Consider the following 24,688-nt stretch of genomic DNA (forward strand, 5'->3'; position numbering starts at 1 on the left):
ATGGTTACTGAGTCAACATGTTGAATACCCCTGCGTGTTGTGTGCCCGTTCTGCTGATTGGTTGGTATGTGCTGTTGTCTCAGTTAGACTTTGTATTTGGCTTTTTAATAAACAAATCAAAAAATGCAGGGTCCCATTTGACTGAGATTACACTATGAGTTTGAATTACTGCTCTTACAGTGGTCAGTAGTTGGGAATCAGACCGGTTCCTCTCTGAAATGAATCTCACCAGGAGTTCACAGGGACATGGAGCTTTTGTTGAAAAAGGAATGAAAAGTTGCTTATAGGCATTTTCTTGCCGCTATTGTAGGTCCAAAAAGTTCAAGCTGGTCTCAGAATTTATGTAGTTTTGGTAGCAAGGGCTGGATTAATCTGCTCACTATTTTCAGTGCTCATTCTACCGCAGTTTATTTTGGGTCATTTAATTTCAACAAGGCTTGATCTGTTTACAGCACTTTCTATAGGAGCATGACAGGGCCACACAGCTCTTTTATAGCACGTTCACTGCTAAACAGGAGCTCAAAAAACTAGTAAAGGAGGTACAGACACGAGTAGGTTCAGGGAGGACAGTACATATTTGTATGGTTGGATTATTTTGGAAAGTTTTCTGAAATAACCAGTCTTTTGTGCACTGTGGGTTGCTTTGCAGAGCTTGAAGTGGTGGTATGTATTAGCCATGTCCTTTCATTATGGAGGGCTGGCTGAAGGCATTATTCAGGCTGAAGGAAAAGCCACTGTGGTTGAGAGCTGCTCTCAATCCTTACCAGAGGAGCACTTTTGTTTCTATAGTTTGATACTTCCACTAGGTATTTTCTTTTTATTTTGCTGTTTTAACTTTCAGGTTTGCTGTATGAACCATTCATATACAAAATAGACTAAGGTTAAATAGATCTCAGTTAAAAACATCTTAATCAGTTTGCCTCATCAGCCAGAACAAAAGAATGTGCTCATTGCCTGTGCTGAACGTGCTACAATTTAACATTATGAAGGTGATGGTGGCCTAGTTCTCCCTAAATAGAAAAGTCAACCATCTTCTCTGTCCATCAAATCATGACTATTTTGGTTCTGCTCATGCCAGCTGACGAAGTAGCATTCATTTTGTGTACTTCATTGAAAGAGGCAGCATTAGTGACTCCCACAGTGGAAGTCAGAGGGAAGGCGTGATGTCGTGAGAATGGCAGCATCTATACTAGCAGATATAAACAGCACCAAGCACTGCTCCTGAGAGATGAGACTGGTGGGTTTTTCTTAAATTTTTAGGTTTCTTGAATTCTTCTGGCTTCTGCCATTTAGCATACTCCAGGCACAATTCACAAAGAACTGTTCTCAATAGTTTAAAGGTACGGAAATAGCTGTTTGCCTTCACATTGGCCTCAGTGCAGGAGTACCTTCCTGAATATATTTAACTCACTCCTGTGTGGGTAGTTAATATCCTCATAGCAGATTAGAGGCAGAATCAGCAGTGTTTTGATGTCTGAGTAAAAAGTATAACGTGAACACTGTTCTGGGACATTTGAAGCATACTGAAGATTTTGTAGCAGTATGTGTGTGTGTGCATACACAGAGTCAGTGTACATGTGTACACTGTGGAGTTCTTGAATAGGGTTCTTAATGTTTTCTTGGCTATAGGAGGATATTCCTTCTTTGCCTGATATTGTAAAGCCTTTAAACCAGTGAATGGAAAGCTTAAAAAGCACATTTTAAAAATGTCTCAATTTGGAAGCTTACCTTCCTCAAGTTGAGTGTGTCAAATGCAGCTTGACTAATGCTGTAGGACCTCTGGTCACAGCTCTTAAAATTTAACGTCTGTTTGTGAGCTGTGTCATCAAGGAGCCTCTGATCTCAGCAGATCCTGCCTTGCAGCTGAACAACCTGCTGGTGCACCTTACGATTTCCCTTTCTGGGGGAAAATGTATTGGTGTGTCTTATGCTGCTTTACCTACGTTTCGGTCAGCATGCTGTGCTTGTAGAGGTGTGCTCCATGTCCATTTCCTCCAGCACAAGGCACGACAGAGGTGACTGCCCACCCATATTTTTATTGTCTTTTATTGTCTCATAATAGCCTAACAATTCCTGCTTTCAGGTTGATCCAGGAGCTCTCCTTTTGCTTAGGAGATTAGCTCCATGCACTGCTTCTAAATTTAGGCCGCAAAAGTACTAGCTTGACTTTTGTTCTTCTATACTTGAATGGAAATAATTCAAAGTTATGGTGATGTAATAAAAACAGAAAGCCAGAAGGCAGTGAGTTGGAATAAGGGTGAACATATGAGAGAACACAAGCAGAGAGTAACCACTTTAGGTACCTACTGACATGAACACAGAATTATTTTTTAATATAATGTACTTAAAAGGTGCCTTTTGCTTAAAGAAGGTTTTAATTTTTGCAGTTAAAAAAAAAATTGGGCAGGGTCTTGCGGAATTATTTTGGGGACACTGTATAAATACATGTTACACACAAACAGATTGGAAGATCTGGTGGAAGGTGTCTCTACCCACAGCAGGGGGGTTGGAACTAAATGATCTTTAAGGACTCTTCCAACCCAAACCATTCTATGATTCTGTAATATTAAAAATAAAATAAATTTGTTATTCATGATGTAATGTTATTATTAAAAAATATCTATGTTATCGTAACACCAGGTACTCTGACCAAGATACCATGAGATGTAGTTTGGGCAGTCTGGGTAATACTCAGAGTGATGGCAGCGATCTGTACTTAACAATGAAAATGCTGTTTCAAAATCTCTCCTTCTTTTTTTCATGGCTAATAGCCTTAATGATCAGTCAGAAGTAGTGGGCTGAGGCAGAGCTCAAGGCCATCAGCTCCTCCCAGCCTGCTACACAGTTCCCAGGAAACACCCTGTATTTCATTAGTTCTTGCTTAGTTTATGGTGTAATATTTTGCTTGAAGGCATTAAACCATCATCAAAAGCAGCAGACTGATTAGCATGACTTCTTTTTCCAGGGTCGTTGTACAAGGGAGAACTGCAAGTACCTTCATCCACCAACACATTTAAAAACTCAACTGGAAATCAATGGCAGGAACAACTTAATCCAACAAAAAACTGCAGCAGCAATGCTTGCCCAGCAAATGCAGTTCATGTTTCCAGGGACACCCCTACAGCCAGTGGTAAGTGTATTTCTCTGATGGTGTTAATGGTAAGTAAAGTTGAAGTACAAGACTATATTGACCTGCAAAAATTCTCTAAATTAATGTCAATAAAAATAATCCCCATTCTGTTGACTTAAAGAATTGCTGAGATCCTAGAGATATGTTAATTTATAATTTGCATTTGAAGACGTAATAAAGTGCTGCTATAGATTTGACACATTTTTTTATCCCAGAATAATTTGCATTTTTTCCTGTTTTGTTTTGTTGTTTTTTTTTCTTTTCCTTCATTCAGTTCGTATCAGGTTTAGTCCAGATTAACGAGGTTTTTGCCTATAATCCTTCTGGAAGTGAAAATTTGCATAGTAATAATACTTTGCTAGTAAACTATTTGAGTAGGAGTCTGTGTGGGTTTGACTGGTTTAAAACAGTATCCCAGGACCAGGAAAAGAGGTCATTATTCAGGGTAGCATTTTCTTACTTACCAGAGAATTGCTGGTGCATGCACTTTACAAACTCAGCATTTTATCTTAAAATAATGCGTATGGTGCGTGGGACACTTCAAATGCAGAAGGTGCCATAAAACTGGTCTTGCATATACGAGCAGCACCTTTGGATATACATTAAGATGATAGTTGCTCTGGACTGCCCTTGCAGTCGAGTTCCTCATTGTACCAGGCTTCAAAAGCATGGTTAGACAAGTAATCTGAACTAGACTTTTCATACATGGCTACTAATGATGTTTTCTCAATCTGAATGCCTAGTCTAAGGTATCTCACTGGAGTGGGATTTCTTTCTCTAACTTGAGGCATCTGGAGTCTCAGCATCGACTTCTGTGTAGGGCTCCCATGGTCCCTTTACATTTTATCAAACATCATAGGCTATTCTAATTACTATTTGATTGACGTGTTTCAGACATCTGCATTCAGATTATGTTATTTGGGCTTTTAAGTTCTTTTGTTTTTCCATGGGCTATCACAGAAGCAAAGTGTAAGCATCTCAGAGAAAGACATATGTAGCTGGTAACAGGAAGCTCACCCCAGGTGCCCCTTTCAAATGTGTTTTTACATTTGAAATATCTGCTGTAAGCTGGGAGGCATGAACAAAAGGTGGGTGTCAGGAGTCCCTGGATTTCTGGTACACGTTCATCAAAGTGTATCTTGGTATACTGGCATAATGTGTTTTCATACTTCCTGTGGTTTTATTTCTTGAGTTTTCACCAGAAAAATTTTTTATGAAGTGATAGATTCCACTTCTTAGTAGGATAAGAAAAATTGAAGCGGCAGAATGATACATTTTTCTAGTCACTCATGTCATCATTTGAAGTTTACAGTTTCATTGACGTAATGCATTCTGTACTGACTGCTGTGATAAAAGTGCTGTATTTTGTTTCTCTGTCTCACATAAACTGCCAGATTAAGATGACTCAGCCTTGACCAAATGGATAAAAAGTGAAAGAAAATTCCACAGAAGTCATTTGACATGTGGTTTTGTTCTTAAAATTATATCTGATACAAAGCTGGTATTTATATTTTAAATACCACATACTGTCCTCAACATAGTTGAACTGTTGTTTCATATAAATGCTCATTATTACCCTCTAAAGTATTTAGCTCATACTTTATATAAGAACTGGGCTATTTGATATCAAGCAGTTTTGATCTCTGATAAAAACAGGGCAATATTCATTTTTAACTCTCTAGGGCAGGTAGACACCATTTCCGTACAGTTGGGTATTCTGGCTAATCTGCTGCTCAAAGCATCTTCTTGGTACTAACTCACATTCATTTATAATTAGTAATTGGTCCCAAAGGAAAAAAAAAACAAAACAAAATACAACCAGAAATAAACATTCTAACTCCTATGCTTTCTCTTTGGTATTTTCTATATACCGTGCATGGCTTTTTTTCTTTCGCCAACAGTCCATGCAACCCACCTTGATGAGAAAGGCACTCCTCCTTTAAGTGTATTTAAGTTTTTTTGTAGTGTTCTGCTGTTGTGTAGTTCATTTCTAGCTGCCGGCTTATTTAGGAACTTAATTTCTGACAATGCTAATCTGAGATGTGTCCTGTTTTACTTCCTAATTTTTCCTCATTTATAATTACAGCTTTGCTCTCTGGGGTAAACGTCAGCTCTTGTAGAACTAAAGTACTTTCCAGATCTGACCATGGTCTGCCCATGGTGATGTTCTTCCTCCACCCCCCATGGAGCTGGTGGTAACAAACCCACCATTCTGCCTTGGTAGTGCTGTGTTTTAGCATCACACAAGCGCTCTTTCTTCTGGTCGTGACTTCACTGACTCACTGTAGGAAGGCATGAAACAGATTTATAGACCCGTATCATTCCTTCCAATCAAATTTTTTCGTAAGATGAACTCTAGCTAAACCTGAATAATCCCTTTCTAAATATTGTGTTCAGATGAGATTATAATATTTATTCTGCTTGCCACTGGTGACAGCTGAGCAAACAAACTTTTGCAAAGGCGAGGTTTTTCAGTGTGTGAGCCAAAGTAACATATAATTGCAGGAGGTGGCAAAATACAGCATGCAAACAGATAGAAGTTACATGACAAAATAGCTTGTTATATATACTCTTATTAGAAATATGTCTTTAATATAGTTACTAATGCTGCACCCATGAAATCTGGTACTTTGAAAAATAGTCTGTTTTCCCAAGAATAATGGGTATTGAGAAAAAGCAATAAAGTCTATGTTACTTCCACTTTTAGATGTGTAGATAAACCTGCAATGTAAGCTGGACCTTCATAGAGATTCAGGTTCAAAGTACAACTTTCTTCACATCAGCAGCCTCTTTTCCAGTAACAGAACTACAAAGGCAGTTCTTCGTATGCTGCTGGAATATGTAACATGATTAAAAGAAGAGAGAATGTTGTGTGTTTTGGCAGCTGTTTGAAATCTTTTCATTAAGAAAATGAATCAGTGCCAGAAAGAACGTGCAAAAGGTGACTAGTAAGCTCTTCATCTTGGTCTGTGTTTTCCTTTTGCAGCCCACATTTCCAGTGGGTCCCACAATAGGAACGAATACGGCTATTAGCTTTGCTCCTTACCTAACACCAGTTACACCAGGAGTTGGCTTAGTCCCGACTGAGATCCTACCCACGCCGCCTGTCATTGTTCCTGGAAGTCCACCGGTTTCAGTCCCTGGTTCAACTGCTACCCAGAAACTTCTCAGGACTGATAAACTGGAGGTACTGTAGACATCATGGTGACTAGAAATACATCCTCTCTTAGGATGTGTAAAAGAACCTGGAGGGACCATCTCTGTTGTTTTAGAAACAATGCTTAAATTTAGTTGCTACAAATAAAGACTTGGTAACCAGGAAGGATTTCTACACTTGCAGCCAGGGGTAGTTAAACACTGTTGTCCTTAAGGTAGTGCATTTGCTCAAATTTAATGCATGGACATCAACATGAATTTTCATCTTACATAAAGTTTATCATCTCCAAGACACCTGAAGTATAGATGCCCATAAAGTTATGCCTTGATGAAATATCTAACAAGCACATTTTTATTACAGTGCTAATTCTGTCCTGGGTTTTATGCATTGATATTAAGGGAATTTTATAGGATTGTGGATGGATATTAGGGGAATGGTGTAGCCCTTCAGCCTCAAGCTACAAATGGAGGTGTTGAATGTTAGCAACGCTGCAGCAGGCTGGAGCCAGCTACATGCATAGCTTCCCTGGTGCTGATGTATCTCCACATGGCTTGGCTCAGTAGCATCTGTGATCCAAGTACATGAGAAGGGCAAATAGCTGTTGCAAGAATAAATGTGCTTTCCCAAAAGCCAAAGAGGCAGTGTCTAGAGCACGTTTCTTCTTAGAAGAATGAGCATGTTCATTCTGTCTGGTTTTGGAAATTGTTTTTAAGGACGCTCTCCATCATTTTGTTTGTAGACTCCATAAAAAATACAATGCATCTGATGCATATCTTCCCTGGGTCCCAGCAAGAAGAACTCCTTCCCTACCAGTGGAGCTGCAAGACCATAAAGTATAGTCAGAAAGGGGCTGAATATTTTGTGATTCCCAGATAGTTTTGCAGGGGCAGTTACCTCAGTAAGTATCCTTCTCAGTGTTTTGTAGACAGGAAGAGGGAAAGGCATTTGGAAATGCCTCTGTTGCATATCAGGTTTGTTAAGCTGTGGTACCACAGAGTTACCTGGGGAGCCAAGCATGTAAGGGTAAAATAGATGCATTTCTCTCTCCCAGAAGCAGATGGAGGGTTTATTAAATTGAATTCATGGAAAAACTTGACCTAAGCAAGGAATGGGGGTAGGTCTGTCTTTTGAGGGCGCAGGGGTCTCCCTGCTCTTTCCCACTGCCCTAGGCTCTTCCCCTGCAACACGTGTTGTTTTGCACGTAGGTGTGCAGGGAGTTCCAGCGGGGAAACTGTGCACGTGGAGAGACTGATTGCCGCTTTGCGCATCCAGCAGACAGCACAATGATTGACACAAACGACAACACCGTAACCGTGTGTATGGATTACATAAAAGGTCGTTGCATGAGGGAGAAATGCAAGTATTTTCACCCTCCTGCACATTTGCAGGCCAAAATCAAAGCGGCGCAACACCAAGCCAACCAGGCTGCAGTGGCAGCCCAGGCAGCTGCGGCAGCTGCGACTGTGATGGTAAGTGCTGGCATATATGGCTGCCTTTTCTTTGACAGATGCTCTTTGATGCCTATTTTGCTTCAATTTAATGCTGTTTGCTTATCTTTCTTTTCTCTTTTGCCTCTTTTTTCCTTTTTTTTGGTGAAAGTTAATATTTTATAAAATTATTACTATTGCTTGATGGGAAGAAGCACTTTTTGATTTATGCCCTTATTTTGATGCTGTATTTCTATCTAAGACAGTGAAGCAAATGACACTCTATACCACTTCTGTTTTCTGCCTTGATTAGGTTTGTTAGATTTATCCTTAGTATTTCCAAACAGAAACAAAACCATTAAACTTCAATGTCTTCTGGAAAACAGAGGCACATATGCTGGTTTAGCTCTTTTATGACAGATACCCATGTGGAAATTTGGAAGAAAAGGAAGAAAGCAAAGAGAGAGCTTTTGCCTCAGAAATAGGTAGTAGAGAATAAACCTGTATTAAGATTCAGTTCACCTCACCATAGATGTCAGTCAGATGTCTGAGCCTACCCTCGCCAACTTGGTCTCACTTTTCAGATAGCAGAGAAAAACCAGCACATTCATCTGATCTACCATTAGTGCCTGTCTGAGGATGAGAAAGAAGTGCCCTCTGTAGATGCACATCTATTCCTGCTGACTAAAAGTTGTTGCCTATACCTTTTCCAACTTTGGTTAGATGAATTTTAAGCTTAGAGACTTTTCTTGCTTCTCCCACTATCACGGGCAAGTTATTTGATTCACAGGGTTTTAAAGTTGTAAACTAAAATGGGAAACTTTAAGAAAAAAACCTAGTAACTACAATCAGAAGTAAAGAGATTGAGAGTTTTCCATTTTCAGATATTTTAAGCTCTCACATGGAATTGTTTGGACAAGCCAGCCTGTTTACCAGTATTGGACCTCTCTTACTGTTGTTACCAGGAAAGCTGATAAATTTAAAGATTGTAATGGTAAAGTTCAATAAATCAAGCATGCAGGATCTGACTTGGGAGACAAGATTTTGCTGGCATCAAATCACAGAATCATTGTCCTCATTGCTGGCAGTGGACGAATAATTAAGCAGATGTGGTTTGTGGACTTGTGGGCAGTGCATACAATAGTTACAGACAATACAGTTATTCTCTGGGTAAAAAGCCTACCAGAAACACAATACAGTACAGTATATAACTACCCCAAGCTATTGTATGTAGCGAATTAGCAAAGGGCAGACTTTTGAGGGACAAAGGGTAAGTTATGCAAGAAAGTAAACCACCAAGCAGAAGAACATTTCTAAAGTTTTAATGTGCTTTCTCTTATAGTATCCCCAAGCTCTGTTTTGAATTGGGTGATTTTTAGTTAAACTTTCCTGTGTTTGTATAAATTGAACACTCTCTGGAAATTAAAGCAAAGGAGATTGGGGTTTTATTCTAATTAACTTCTCTTGTGCAATATTTTCTGTCCATTTAGAGAATGTAATATTTCTAGGCAGTAGACTAAGGAAGAAAGGAGAGAGATGAGGGTAATCATGGTTTTGCATTTCAATAATGGTTGGATATGTATCCTGTAATTTTTAATAAGCCATAATTGGAGTTGTATTAGCTCAAAGCAAGATGAAGCGTCTTTGGAACACACAGAATTTTAATGTTAGGACTCTAGTGTCACGGTAGAAGGCAAGGATCTGTAATTCAAGGTAACTTTTTTCCCAGAAAAATATGTACAAGATATTTTAATGGCATATTACCACAGAACAGAAAAGATTCTTTACATTCCAATTATTTGTGTTTAATATAGATTTGAAACCATCAGATAGAGTGAAGAAAAAATCACTGGACTAGCAATAACAACAGAAAAGTGGTAGAAAAGACACATGCCTGCAAGGCCACCCAAGAACAACCAAGGATACTCAGTTGGATGTAGAGAGGAAAAGTAAGGCAGAAATGCAAATGCTTACTTGTAAGGTTCACTTTGCAGGATGATCCCAGGTTGAAATTGTGGCTGAGAGGTTTTCCTTCCTGGGGGAGCTGGCTGCATTGCTGTGGTCCAGGGGGTGCTTGTACAGGTGAGCACTGCAGATAGGGTTAGAGTACTGTAGGCAAAGCTCCTAAGACCACTGAAGGTCAATGAATTCTGCAGTCTGGGACCTTGCAAAAAAATCCCTGCCTGTATTTCTGTACACTGAAGTTTAGGAATTTTTACTCAGCTAACTTATGTGGCCTCATCATTTAAAGTAAAAAGAAAGGAGACAGATGCTGTGAAAGAGGTTGTAGACCATGCAGCTTAAATGTGAAGTGCATTAGGAAACAGTTTCATCTGTCATTATACTTGGGGAGTTCGAAATATTCATACGGTGCATCAGAGAGCATAAAATGTCACTGAAGAATGTACAGCCTAAATTAAAATGTGAATTCGTAGTTGGTGTTGGAAGGTGTCTCTGAAGGCCACCTAGTCCAATCCCGCTCTTCAAGCAGGGTGAGCTAGAACAGATGTCCAGGATGTGCCTAATTGGCTTTTGAAAGTCTCCAAGGGTGGAGACTCCACAACTTCTCTTGACAACCTGCTCCATGGTTAAATCATTCTTACAGTAAATAAAAATAATAAAAATCTTAGTTTATGTGGAATTTCTTGTATTTGCATTTGTCCCCATTGCCTCTTGCCCTGTCACTGAACAGTGCTGAGGGGAGTCTGGCTCCATCTTTACTCCCTCATCAGGTATTTATATACGCTGATGAGATCCCTCTGCTTCTTTTATTCTCCAGGCTGATCAATCACAGTTCTCCAAGCCTTTCCTCACAGGAGAGGTGCTCGAGACCCTTCATCATCTTTGGGCCCCTTTATGGGACTGTTTTCTAGTATGTCCATGTCTTTCTTCTACTGGGGTGCCCAAACCTGGAAATTACTCTCCATATGTGGCCTCACTAATGATGAGTAGAGGGGAAGGATACATTCCCTTGACCTGCTGGTGATGCTCTTCCTAATGCAGGTCAGGATGTTGTCAGCTGTCTTTGCTATGAGTGCGCATTGCTGGCTTGTGTTCAATTCCTGGTGTTCACCAGGATCTTGAAGGCCTTTTCTTTTGAAACTTGGTGGACCCCAGGATGTACTGTTGCATGGGGTTGTTCCTTCCCAGGTGCAGGGCTTGATATTTCCCTTTGTTAAACTTAGTGAGGTTCCTCTGTGCCTGTTTCTCCAACCTTACCAGGTCCCTATGAGTGGCAGCACATCTGTCTTGTGTATCAAGCACTCCTTCAAGTTTTGCACCACTAGTGACTGGCTTCTGTCTGGGCTTTGTATTGCTGATCGCCACTCTTTGAGCCTGTTGAACACAGTTGAACCAGTTTTCAGTCCACCTCACTGTTCACCGTTTAGCAGTACTAAGTAAGTTTGTCCGTGAGGATGAAATGGGAGACTGTTAAAAACCTTTCTGAAGTCAAGAGAAACAACATCCATTGCTCTCCCCAAGCCACCCTCATTGTAGAAAGCTGTCAGGTTGTATAAACACAACTCCTCTGTCATAAATATATACTGATTACTTTTCTTCACCTTCTTGGCTTTCATGCTGGGGAGGGACTCTTCATTAGGGACTGTAGTGATAGGACCAAGGGGTAATGGGTTAAAACTTAAACGGGAAGTTTAGGTTGGATATAAGGAAGAAGTTCTTTACTGTGAGGGTGGTGAGGCACTGGAATAGGTTGGCCAGGGAAGTTGTGAATGCTCCATCCCTGTCAGTGTTCAAGGCCAGGTTGGATGAAGCCTTGGGTGACATGGTTTAGTGTGAGGTGTCCCTGCCCTTGGCAGGGGGGTTGGAACTAGATGATCTTAAGGTCCTTTCCTACCCTAAGTATTCTATGATTCTATGTGTTTGAAGATTGTTTTCAGGAGGATTTGATCAATTGCTTTTCCAGGGACTGAAATGAGGTTGACCAACCTGTCGTTCCCCAGACCTTCCTTCCTGCACTTTCTTGAAATGTTTAGGACCGCCTGCCCTAATCATAGGGACCTTGCAAAGGTAATGAAGAGTGGCTTTCCAGTGACATTGGCCAGCTCTCTCAGCACCCACCAGTGCATCCTGTCACATTATGGGTTTATGTACATCCATTTTGTTTAAATGTTCCTTACCCTCCGAGGGTAAATCTTTTTCACTTCAGACTTTCCCACTGGTCTCCCACTGGCCTGAAGGCCAGTCTTAGCAGTAAAGAGGGGAAGGTGATGTTAAGTACCTCAGCCTTCTCCATGTCCTGTGTCACCAGGTCACCTGCCCCATTCAGCAGCAGGCACACATTTTCCCTTTCTTTTGTTGCTGATACACTTGGAGAAGCCCTTCTTGCTGTCCTGCACATCCGTTGCCAGATCCAATTTCATGTGGTCTTTGGCTCTCCTAACTCATCCCTGCATGCTCAGGCTGTGTTGCTGTTCCTCCCAGGCCAACAGTCCCTGCTTCCACCTCTTGCATGCTGCCTTTTTTGTGTTTGAGTTTAGTCAGGAGCTCCTTGCACATCCCTGCTGGCCTCTGCTGTGTGGATCTTGTTGGTATTCCAGGAGACACTAGCATACCGATATCACATACAACAGACAAATACTGTGCCACAGTATGTCTGATCATTTGTATTACTATCTTAATTTTCTTTCTGTAGCCTTTTCCTCTCAGTCTGTAGCTATTGATTTTTTGGTTGTAGGAAATCAAATGTTGAGAAGGAGATACCCTGATGGGACAGAAAGAGATAAAGGAAGTTTTGCTATCAGGACAAAATGGAAAAAAAAAAAGAGAAGATGGGGGAGGAAAACGGACAGTTGGTCTGAAAGCCCGATAGAAGTGGGAGGCTACATGGAAACAAGGTTGACAAGTAGGTTTAGAAACCTATCAAGTTAAAGGCTTCAGTATGGGAAAACTATGAGACTGGCCTTGCTGTGCAAGGTGAGGGGAAAGCCAGCAAAAAGGTTCAAAATAGGTGAGGTTAAGAAGAGCATAGAGAAGAAGGAGAGCAAGACAATCATAAACAGAGATAATAAGTGAACAAATGAGATCAGATAAGATCTGCATTTGGATAATAAAGGTAATTAACTGAAACACTTTACTCTTATTTGTGGACTTGATCATGGCACAATGCTGTGTTCAGTCATGATGCTTCACATTTTCATCTGTGGTAGATGCAGAGTGGATCTGAGCCTATGCCCTGTACTGATGGTGTGATGTCCTCCATGGGGGTGCCCATGGTGGGTACCCACATGTTGGCTGCACAGCACCTTGAATAAACACAAGAAGGCTCTCCAGATCCTCTTTGCACCAGGTGTTTATTGTTATGTCCAAGTCTCGGACCCAGGCAGATGAACAGATCCTGTAGACCAGGTTAAGTAATCCAGAAATGTGCCGAAAGAGAGATGCGTAGGGCAGTGGGAAGCCTCATGGAATGTAGGTGCCACAGAGACAGGAAAAAGGAAAAGATAAAGTGAGGCTATCCAGCAAAATAAATTCCCAGTTCATACTAGCTAATGCTGTGACCATGAGCTGTTAGTAGGCATTTTGTGCCTTATCCTCTCTTCTGGGTTTTTCACTTTTGCTTCCTATTTCCACATACTGATGTCAAGGTAGACATAATCTGCATATCCTGAAAAGAGCTAAATACCAGCCTGTGTTTAAAAAACAGAAGTAAAAATTCTGATTTCTAAGTAAATCTTTCCTTTCTAAAGGTTTGTAAGAATTATTTACACTATAAAACTAGAAAGTAATATTTCATATGAGAAGATTATTTACAGAATGCCATCCTATCGGCCATAAGTTTGATCTTACTATGGAAGTATACGTAAATGTAAATGCTTATGTATTATGCCTAAATACTTTATTAGAAAAAAAAACAATGCTGGACTCGTATCATAACTCATACATTAATGTTCGCTTATGAACTGGAAGCAGTATTTTTACTCCCTGCTCCTGAAGGTTGTAGCAAAATTTAGAAAAATATGTTTAAAATTCTGAAATACTTTTTTTCCTCTCAATATAATGTGGTAAGTTACAAGGAAAAAAAAATCTACAAAAATGACCCAGCTGTAGGGGGAAAAAAGGAATTAATGATAAGTTAGTGTGATACAATTTATTCTGCTTTGTACTGGAAATGGAGAACCTCTCTCATTTTGAAGCCCAAAGCTATTGAATGATTGCACTTCTTCCAATTAGAAAACCCTCACCTTGCAAGCATTGATATTAATAGCCTTTGTAATGCATTACAGCTTCCACTGGTGCTTTGTATTTGAAAATGTAGCCTTTCAAATTGATTTTTCCCACTTTAAAATATGACTGAACTAACTTATCAGGAATTCTTATAAGCTTATCCTTAAACTTTCTGCCTCTCTGTGAAGTGTTTATACGATGCTTAATAGTGTCTGCAAGCTGCTGTTTTACTCAACTTTCCTGAATTTCAAACATCTATATTTTACTCTCTTATATGCTTTTAACTAAGGTATAGTAGATGCATTTTTGCTTCGGTACTAATTCAAAATGTAATATTCATTTCTTTAGAAGACATTTTTGTTGTTGTGCATGCCTAGTGTTTTGTATGTTGTATATTGCATTCAGAATATTTTTTTCCTTCTCACCTATCCACAAATGCAATGCCGTTCCCATGATGCACCTCTGCTTGCTGTTTACCTGTATGTTAATTCGCTTGAATCCCATTGGCCCACTGCCATCATGTGCTCGCTGCCTGTTATTAAAAGACTCAGTCGACTGCCAAAGCAATGAAGCGACCTCTCGAAGCAACTGTAGACCTGGTACTTTGACCTTTCACCTTTTGCTTTGCATGTAGCTTTTGTTTAATTTCTTTTTATATTATTTTGTTATTATTTTTTTTTCAGAGAAGCAACTAATGAAATTCGTATCGCTTTACTTTTTGAACATCAACTGGAAATGATTTCACGTACTTGTTAATTTACCAGAAGCTCTATTTATCCATCTCATTCTCATATGTAATAAATGCAGACAATTTAGTTTGGTTCCTAACACAGTTTCATTTTTTTAAATATCCTCTCATGAAAAGTCAAATTGAGATAAAACTGCTTCTGTAATTGAAAATGCTTAACGTAATGCATTAATCTATATAATAATAGGAAGCGATATTTAAATTTTAAAAAGCAAAAATACTTGGCAATGAAACACAAGTGGTTTTTTCTCCCTGTAATATTTGAAAACCTGTTTAAAGGCAATGCCATTTTCGTTGCTTTAAAGGCCTTTCTTTTCAGTAGTTGTGCTGCTACAGTTTTAGGTTAATAGTACCATGCTTTTGCTATCAATAACAAAATTTCACTCATTTTACATTGCTGTGCTTGGAGTTAATATGCATGGCAAGGCATCTTTAGCTGCTTTAAAAAATAATAAGTTTTTGTATTTATGTACGTGTTATGGAGACCACCTTAAAAACTATGCCATTTTAACTAACTTCCTTATTTACAGGCCTTTCCTCCTGGTGTTCTTCACCCTTTACCAAAGAGACAAGCACTTGAAAAAAGCAATGGTGCCAGTGCCGTTTTCAATCCCAGTGTCTTGCACTATCAACAGGCTCTTGCCAATGCTCAGTTGCAGCAACATGCGTTTATCCCGACAGGTATGTTGTACCCACATTGAACCAATTTTGTGTTCCTTAGGTAGCCTCCATGCCAGGCATTTGCACTTAACACAAGGTTTTATTATGCTGCCTGCCCTACTTGAGGTGAAGTCTGCACAGGTATTTACACATTGGTTGAATTCCTCCTGCAAAGTACGAGAATTCAAGCAGAAGTTTCAACATGACGCTAGGCTAGTTTTCACATTTATAACCTCGTTCATCATTGTCCAGAGTCGCCCCTATTTTCCCACCTGAAATTGGCTGTATTCTGACTTTTACCTGCAAGCGCTCCTAGGAGATGAGAGTGCCAAATTCCATTAATAAAAACACTGGGAAAAGCATCATGTTCCAGGGATGCCATGGGAAATGTGCTGTGGCCGAGGCGTACCTTCCTGCTCCCTTGGGTGCTGTTCTGCAGCTCCAGGGGTTACCCCATCTGCAAGAAGGGGAGCACCGGCCATAACCTTTCAGTCTGTACCTGTGTGGAAGCACTGACAAAGCACGTTGCTCCCCGCAGCTGCACTGAAAGGCCTTGACGCATCAGATATATTTTCATGGTTTTCATTTTCGAACGCCACCAGCACTTTTCCTAGCATTTGTGGCTAATAGCTGGGGTCGTAATTCTTCACAGAGGTGATCTGGAGAGGAGTGGACATCATTTGCATTTCAGTGCTCAGAACTATGTAAAAACCAGAGCATTCAGAAATTACTTGAACTGCATGGTTACTGGTGGCAGGGCTTCTCTTTAACACAGTGAGAGAAAGAATGTGCTAGGTGCTCATGTAAACAGTAACAGCATAATCCTCTAAATTCTGCCAGTCACCCCAACTTCAAACTTCCAACGTATCCTGCCTGATGAATTCTGTGCTTTCATTTGTAATTAACAAATTGCATATTTTAGTATCAGAATGTTATCAAGTGTGAACTTCTAGAACCATTTAAAACTAAGTGTTTGCAAATGCACTTGACATTTCAGTGATGTTATTTTAGTTTATAGAAATAATGTCGGTTAAACAAGGAATGAAATGCAACACACGATGATTTCCCAATCTATCAGCATTCCCATATGTTTTTAAAGATAAAAACAAACACAGATGGCTTTGACTTCATGGAATTTTTCTGTAAGGCCTGAGTAACAACCTTGGAGCCTGCCCCTGTATTTATAATAGTAAGTTATAGCATGCCATATTTTTAGCACTCTGGTGCACCAGAATATCTGAGGCAGAAAACATACTGACATTTATGGGAGTGTTTGAAAAAAAGGAATTAATTGTGAGACTGCCTATTTGGACATGAATGGAAGACTGCCCTGTGCTTACAAACATACAGAGATGTCCTCAAATTTATTTTACTTTGTAACCCTAAGAATTTGCAGTATGATGTTCATTATTCCTTCTCTTAAGCATTCACTCCCTTTCAGAGCTTATCGCTATTATGTGCAATTACCAAGGTTTTTAAATTAACTATGGAAAATACAGTAAACCTTTTTATGTGAAATAGCATTTGGATATTTTCCAGACTTTTGGAGTGCTCATGCTTCCTTAAGTAGCTCATTCTTTGTGCTTTTTATTGTCAATTACTCTTTCCAACCAATCAGTGGTTGTAATTATAGTTTTACATTACAAATTTCTGATGGTAGGAAGGGTGGATCTGGGAAAAAAACCTTAAGGGCCATGTTGTTTGCGAGCCCCAACACAAGTGCATGAAGAAAGAAGACACAGAGAGCTAACATAGCAGATGGAGCCCAAGCCCAGAGTAGAAAACCTTTTTCAAAGGGCTGAACCCTTTGCAATGCCGCAGGACCTATAAAGGATGTTAGAGAAAGGAGTGGGGTATGGGAGGAGGTTAGGAAAGGGGAACCCCCTCTGTGTGAGCGGGTGTCATAAGCTTTTTGTAAAGGTGTTACGTCTCATAGTCCCACATTTCCTGGGCAGGTTGGATTTGGTGAGTGTAAGGGCTGTCATGCCACCTAGGTCTGTGGAGCAATGCATGACGTTATCTGTTGGATTTTAAATTATTATGTGCTATTTTCTGAACTGGTACAATTTTCAGATGTGTTCCTTGTGTGTGTGTGTGTTGTTAAATTTTAAAACAGTTTTGCTGCTGGAATATATATAAAACTTAATTGTTTTATATAACTTCTCTGCTTTCTTAACCACTTGCTCCCCTAATAAAAAGTGTGGGGCTTGACTTAGCATGGCTTACCTCCAGAGTTCTGCACCTTGTTTGTTTTACATCAGTTTGATTGCTTTGTCACCTTTTCCTTATTGTTTGGTGAATGATCTTGAAAACGGCAGATCTTTTCTCTCTTCCCATTGCTGTTTGTTAGTATTTCTATAGCCTCTAGAGGAGGAACGCTGTGTATTCTCTGGGGACTGTTCTTGGGTAAGGTCATTCATAGTTGCACTGCTACTGCTATGGTCCGATAAGGGTCTGTTATAGGAATGAAGCAGAAATCATAGAACCTTAAAGATCATCTAGTTTCAACCCCTGTGCCTTGGGCAGGGACACTCCCCTAGATCAGGTTGCTCAAAGCCCCATCCAACACTTCCAGGGATGGGGTAGCTACATCTTCTTGGGCAGCCTGTTCCAGTGCCTGACCAGAATACAGGAAGCATATTTGACCTTGTATCAAATAGGCAAGTACCTGGGACTGGTTTCCTTATCTGCCTGCCTTTAAAATATGCTGCATTTCCTCATTTGGTCTTCCCAGAAAGCTTAAAGGTAGACTAGGCATCAAACCTGAACTGCATGGCAGGCCAGCAGTCCTGCCAGAGCATCTCTGAAGTGCACTGGGAGCGTTTGCTCTAATGTTACACACTTTGAGGTGTTTAGCTTGGGTAATTGTCAAAGTAGTGTTTTGTTTGGTCAGGAGCACCTCTTCATTTCCGACGTTAAGAAAGAGTGTATTAACGTCAGATGCAAACTCAGCAAATCCTCTTCAGAACAGTATCAGCTAATTCCATTTTAATACCTTTCTCTGCTGTACATCAAACAGTTGGTTGATCTGTGCAGCAGTTGAGCCATTTGAATTATACAGTCAGTTCTAGAATTCCCGAATAATGTGATATTCAACCAACAATGTTTCTATAAACAAAAAACTGTTGTTGCGAAAGTACTAAGTGAAAGGATAAAAGCACTAAATGGAAAAGTTAATGAAACATCTTGCATATACACAGAAACATGCCAAAAGGCACACGGTATACCCAGGAGTTTAGTAAGAACATCATCACCTTTTTTGTGTTAAAGCAAAACTATGAATGACCTTACAGTTTCATTTAACTAACTTACTTCTCTGTGGTTATGCTTGAATCTCACGTTGAATGTTAACTCTAAACAGCTAACCTGTTTCTTCCCTTTATCCACTTTTTTCACCTATCATTGCATGACACGCAGGGTCAGTTTTGTGCATGACACCCGCTACCAGTATTGGTAGGTTCCCAATTTCTTTATTGATCTCTTTTTATATTGTATATGATGTATATTCACTTGTTCCAAAAATTCTAGGCAAGGATTAGCCACTGACTAGAATTAAAGGTTCGCTTGTCTTTTTGGTTGACTTTACAGAGTGTCTAGCTTTGTAGATGAAAGTTGCAGTTTAGATGTGATGTCACCTGCTATAACAACTACACTGCAAAAGCATAATACCATGAATTCCAGTCTGCTTTTCAGTTTTCAAAGTTTTATTTATATTTTATATTGTCTAGTACTATAAAATCATAAAATACTGGAAAAAGTCAGCAAATTTCATCAGTGTTTTAAAGTTTCATAGTGGTGTGCCTATTTCTCCTTTTTGCTGTGTGTTAGAAAGTTTTATCAGCGTTTCCCAGAAATGTCTACTTTGTTCCACAGAGGTTCTGTTGAAACCCATGATCTGAATCTCGCTCCTTGAAATATATGTACAGCTTGGAATTAACATTTGGGGCATAAAAAATGGAAGTCCAGTGCAGTAGCCTGTAAGATTGAAAGCTAATATTTCCTCTATAGCTCTATCCCAGTGATTTATATTTTTTGTGGGACAGATAAGCAGTTGAAATATCAAGCCTTTAAAACATCAAGTTAGTAATTCTTCCACAAATTCATTCTTAAAATGAGCAAAAGCAGTGACTTTCACCGAACTGACCTTGCTTTTCTAGATCGAACAAAGTAGTATTTAAATCAGGAAAATTATTATTATCCTTCTCCCGGTTTTTGCCTCAAAGCAGATGGTAATTTAACTCTGATAAAGACAAACAGTTTTGCAGTGGTAGTAGAAAAAAACACATAAATTGGATTATAAAGGAAGACAGTGAGTATCTGGTTTACTTCAAAATGAAGATAAACGAATTCATTTTTTAATTGTGCTTAAAAAATAAGATAAATATTTATCAGTTTTCTTCCCAGTGCAAACCACTGTGGGGTTTGTGTAGAATTGTAGTATGGAGTGCTTTATCCTGATACTGGGAGAAAACAAATTGCCCGTATAACAGTTCTTAAGTAACAGGCTAGTTTGGTGGAGACCTCATTTGCACAAGTAATCTTCTTAGAGATAACACCCGCTATTTCAGTGGTCCTTGCTCTTTTTTTTTTCTGGGAATCGCCGATTGTGTTGACAGCCTTCCTTTAATTGTACTTGTAATAAGCTATTTTCCCTTTTTTTTTTATTTCTCCGCCACGCTTTCTCGCTTTGCACTGTGATTGCATGCCATCTGCCGGTTTAACCCATGACGATGGCTTGCCGCTCTTGATATTCACCATGCCAAAAATACCACTTCTCTTACCATAATGCTGCACCCTCCTGTTCATTGCTTCCATGGTTCCCCTCCTGAAAGTACCCATGATGCACAACGCTACGGCCGCCACTGTCTCTGCAGCAACAACTCCTGCAACAAGTGTTCCCTTCGCCGCAACAGCCACAGCAAATCAGGTTTGCTCCTTTTAAAGCTTTCTTTCACAAGATCCCGAACTCTAAATGAGTGCTGAGATTATTTTATTTTTTTTTAACAAAAAAAATTCTCCCGGAGAATTTTTTTTTCTTTCTGTGTTTACCCCATCAAATTTTACTTTTATTTTTAAGTCGTTTATAGCAAGTGTTTGTGGGACAGGTTGCACTTATTTAGAGTTAACATTTGTTGCAAATAATGATGTAGCTGTGTTTTGTGTTGCGATGTTTGTACCTAATTATTGTGTAATTAACCCAGCTGGAGTTAGAATCACCATAGTACTGGACTACTTTCAGAAGTCTGTTATTAACTCCTAAGTTCAAAAGGAAGATCATCGCAGGTTTATAATGTTCAGGTGTCTTAATGTAGCCTTCTCCATGTGATGTGTGGAAGTGACTAACTTGCAAGTATGGAAGCTGTCTAATATTACAAACAGGACAAGGCAGATGAAAAAAGAAACAAAACTGAATGATTTTTTGTAAATCAGTGATCAAAACAGTAAATGCTAGTGATCAAAACAGCACTCAAGATAGTTATGACTATGTCTGCTTTATGTTTGAATGTGTATCTTTAACATGGGAGTTATATTACCCTAAAAAAGGATGCTCTTACAAAGAACACCTACAGTTGTTGACAGAGGTAGGCTAGGGAAGATTATAACCTTTTCTTACGTGTTCTGTTATGTTAATGGTAGTCTTCATTTTGGTAGGGTTTTCTCCTCCCTCCTATAGGACCTGATTCCTAGAGAAGAGTGTCTGTTTGCAGCTCAGAGTGTGTAGCTTTGACTCCTCCACTGGGGCTGTTGAGATTCCCACCCCCAATGTGTCCAGCATCTGCTAGGAGAGGGGTTTGCACAAGAGTTGGGTCACTCTGGCTTTTCTGCTACTTTGCCACCATGCTCAGGCACTTCCACCTGAGAACTGTTTTCCTTTAGGTTTTTAGAGGTCAGACTGAGGAGGAAGCAAGCGGATTTGCTTGTCAAGGGAAAGCAAAGGGCCTTGTTCCCACCTTCTTCCCTCATGTTGCTCCTGCCCAGACCAACAAGCTGGTTCAGACTTGGTAGAAATGCTTGCCCCTTGATTTATTCTCCTTCACTGGACAAGAAATTACAAAGTAATCAATGAAAATGTTTTGCTTAATAATATTTTACCAGTAAATTTTTTTTACTGTTGGTCCCAAAACTATGTAAGTATCCCATAGGAAAATAGAAGTTGCTGCAAGAGTTCATAGGAATTTGGAAAAATATACTACCTCTGAAATACACCCAACTTCCTTAAAGAAACACAAACCAGTCCCTTTTCTCTATTTTTTAAAGGGTTGTTTGCCAGCATTGTCATGTTTGTGCTGCTAGCATTTTCATCAAGAGGGTTGTCATTTTGAGCGTTATTTTCTGTGAGCTAGCTTGTTTTAGTGAAAACCTGCTTGGGATGAGAAGGGGAGTGCAGCAGGCAAATGTTGTGTTTCACTGCCCTTCCCACAGCAGTGTCTGCAGCAGCCAAATATTTGGTGGTATCAATGCAGTTGTGTGTTCCCCAAGGAGCTTGAAGATGCCAAGGGACTATGAGAAAAGGGGAAGGGGTCACCTGGGGTCCCTCCCCAGCACGGGAATGCAGCCAAGGCAGCTCCACCACCTGCACCAGAGCACCAGAGGGGCTGGTTGTGGCTGGAGTAGAATAAATACCCATACACCTACAAAAGGACCACTAATCAGTCTTTGTTTTCTTTAGTTAATAGGAATACTTTCACACAAGTAACTAGTGCCACTGGGGAGACATAGGTGTGCTTTAATGCGCTTTCTCATCTAGCAGGATAGCAGGCGAAACCCCTCCTTTCCCACTACAGATTTTGTTTGCATTGGAGGATTAGAGCATTTTAAATTTAACAAGAGTTGTGGGAAGTGCCTGTCTGTATTTATTTAGTCGCATGTATCTCTGTGTGTGTATACACATAGCTTCATGCTGAAATGAAAGGATAATTTAACATGGGGATGGGTTTCCACTTGTTTAAAGTTCAGCATCCTGTTCATCTGCTTTTCCTGAAGTCTGTGTTAGGGCAGGATGAATTGCCCTGGAGGGCTCTGCCTCTTTCTGTTGCCAGTGGAAAGAGCATATCTATGTAGCAAAGCTCTGCACCACTGCATGAGAAGAAGATGAGTCCCACCCTGGCAGCTTTTCTCCTTGGCTTCTGTAGTGTGTACCATCCCTGTCTTTTTCTTCTCACTCCTGTTGTTGTATTAGTCATTTCAAATCTTTAAAAGCTACTGTAAAACTGTTTATTTGAAAGTAGTGAAAGTAGTAGTAGTCACTTCTTTTTTGTAAGGGGCAGATGTCCAAGATCTCTATTTACAGCCTCGTAAAAGTCAGAGGCAAAGTTACAACGTTGGGAAAAAGCCCCATAATTTTGTGGTCCTACCTATCAGTATTTCTTTAGCCCAAGAAACACAGAAGGAACAGATAATTACCATGAGTTAACACTTTATTCATGATCATTCTTGATTCTTTGTTTGTGTCCTTCTGTATGGATTTAAACTCTCCTTTGTATTTCAGAAAAGGACTTTTTATTCCCATCTAAATAGAATGTCCTTTCTTGGCCTGTGCCACACTGCTTTACATATCTGTGGGATATGGTTTCCTCTTCCCAGTGTTTTTAATCAACCTGCAGCCTTCAGCCCATCCCATTTCAGCTCCTGCAGCTTCTTCTCACAGTGCCAGGCATGAAAATAAACTTGTAGCAGGCTTAATAATTTAGCTCAATATCACTTGGCCTGGTACTCTGGCCTGGGGAAAGATTGCTGGACTTCCTTGATTTGAGTGTGATGATGCCAGTGCCCTTGAAGCACCAGCAGAAGGAGAAGTCAGCATCCCAAAAGTTATGGAGTCTCAGCTGATGGCTAAAAAAAACGAACAACCCCATTGGGTCCAGTAAATTATTTAGTATGTGCTGTCAGCTTGTATCTTGAAAAAAGGTGAAGGATGTCTCATGTCTTCTGTATGTCCTTTCTTTCTAAAAATAACATGAGTAACAGCTCAGAATGTGCCCACATTGACACACACACACAGCCAGTCACACTTGCCCAGCAACTGTATGTGTTGTGTATTCAATGTACATGAGAAGGTTGTGTAGGGTTAAAGGCTATACCACAGTACATTTGTGCAGAGTGACACCAGTTAGGATTATATGGAAAATTGGAAGTCTTTTGCTTTTCTTGTCTTAGAGAAGTTAGGTTTTAAACCCAAAGTAATTTTCTTGCGGTGTACATCAGAGAGGAATCACTTTGGCTCAGTGCAGTGAAAACAAGATGGAGCAAAAGTGCTGTAGCAAACCATTTTCCGAATGCTTATTAAAGACTGACGTGGTTGATACAAGAGTTGGCGTCTTGTGAGAAGGTGTCCCCACTTCCTATAGCTGCCAGGCTGTGATGGGAGAGGATGGAGGAGGGGAGTGGAAGCTTGAGTTTTCCAGTGAAAGGCAGGTGGGCTTCCAAAGGTACGTGGCCAGTCTGGGAGCATGACCAGTCCGAGGCAAGAGATCCTTCCCAATTTTCCTCTTCCCTCCTTCACAACTGCTCCAGCCATTCCCAGCAGAATAGGGCTGGATGCCATAGCTGCTTAACCTCACTTCAGGGTTAGATCCCTAATGAACTTAAGTTCAGTTGTTGTTTGGGAATGCTGACACCATTTTCTTGGAGGATGGGACCAGCAAAGTTCCAAGTAGTTTGAAACAATGGTGGAAGCAATACCAGAGCATGCCTGTGGACAGTTTGGTCCTGGCTCCCTCTAGTGCACATATGTGGGCAGAGGTGTGTAGAACATCTTACTTAAAATATTAATACAGTCATTGCCTGTCAATACATGCTTCAGAGATCTTTATCAAGGCTTTTAATTATTATTCTTACAGCTAGTGGTCTGGCAGTACTTGAGCAAGCAAGGAAGCTGTTACTTGCTCAGCTTCACTCACAGGTAGAATCACAGAATTCTTTAGGTTGGAAAAAACCCTTAAGATCATGGAGTCCAACTGTTAAGCCAACACTGCCCAGTGCACCACTAAACCATGTCCCTAAGTGCCACATCTCCATGTCTTTTAAATACCTCCAGGGATGGTGACTCCATCTCTTCTCTGAGCAGCCTGTTCCAATGCTGAACAACCCTTTAGGTGAAATTTTTATTCCTGATATCCAATCTAAACCTTCACTGGCACAACTTGAGGCCTCAAGTTGCTCTCATCCTATTGCTTGTTACTTGGTAAAAGAGACTGACCCCCACCTCACTACAACCTCCTTTCAGATAGTTGTAGAGGAACAGAGCAATATTTATTGATTTTCTTTAGGCTGTGCACTGCTGTAGTTTCAGGATGAAATCAAAGTCATAGATCTTAAGGAAAATTATTTTGGAAGATTGGTTCTCTTTATTTCATATTTTCTTTATATGTAAATACAGG

At 40.1% G+C, this 24,688-nt stretch overlaps 1 protein-coding gene across 5 annotated transcripts in view; it reads left to right on the forward strand.

Annotated features, from left to right (window-relative positions):
• The window catches only part of MBNL2 (muscleblind like splicing regulator 2), a 118,064-nt gene that overhangs the window by 79,134 nt on the left and 14,242 nt on the right, over positions 1-24,688 (forward strand). For 2 of the 5 annotated variants that reach the window (XM_034071399.1, XM_034071408.1), the window contains exons 3-7: positions 2,966-3,130; positions 6,117-6,317; positions 7,493-7,756; positions 14,446-14,499; positions 15,179-15,329. In XM_034071399.1, coding sequence (XP_033927290.1) covers positions 2,966-3,130; positions 6,117-6,317; positions 7,493-7,756; positions 14,446-14,499; positions 15,179-15,329 — 835 coding nt within the window. Of the gene's footprint in view, positions 1-2,965; positions 3,131-6,116; positions 6,318-7,492; positions 7,757-14,445; positions 14,500-15,178; positions 15,330-20,140; positions 20,236-24,688 lie in introns of all 5 variants that reach the window. The other 3 variants (XM_034071416.1, XM_034071434.1, XM_034071425.1) reach the window with 3 other exon arrangements.

Source organism: Melopsittacus undulatus, chromosome 2 (genome assembly GCF_012275295.1).
Source record: "Melopsittacus undulatus isolate bMelUnd1 chromosome 2, bMelUnd1.mat.Z, whole genome shotgun sequence".
Classification (NCBI taxonomy): Eukaryota; Metazoa; Chordata; class Aves; order Psittaciformes; family Psittaculidae; genus Melopsittacus; species Melopsittacus undulatus.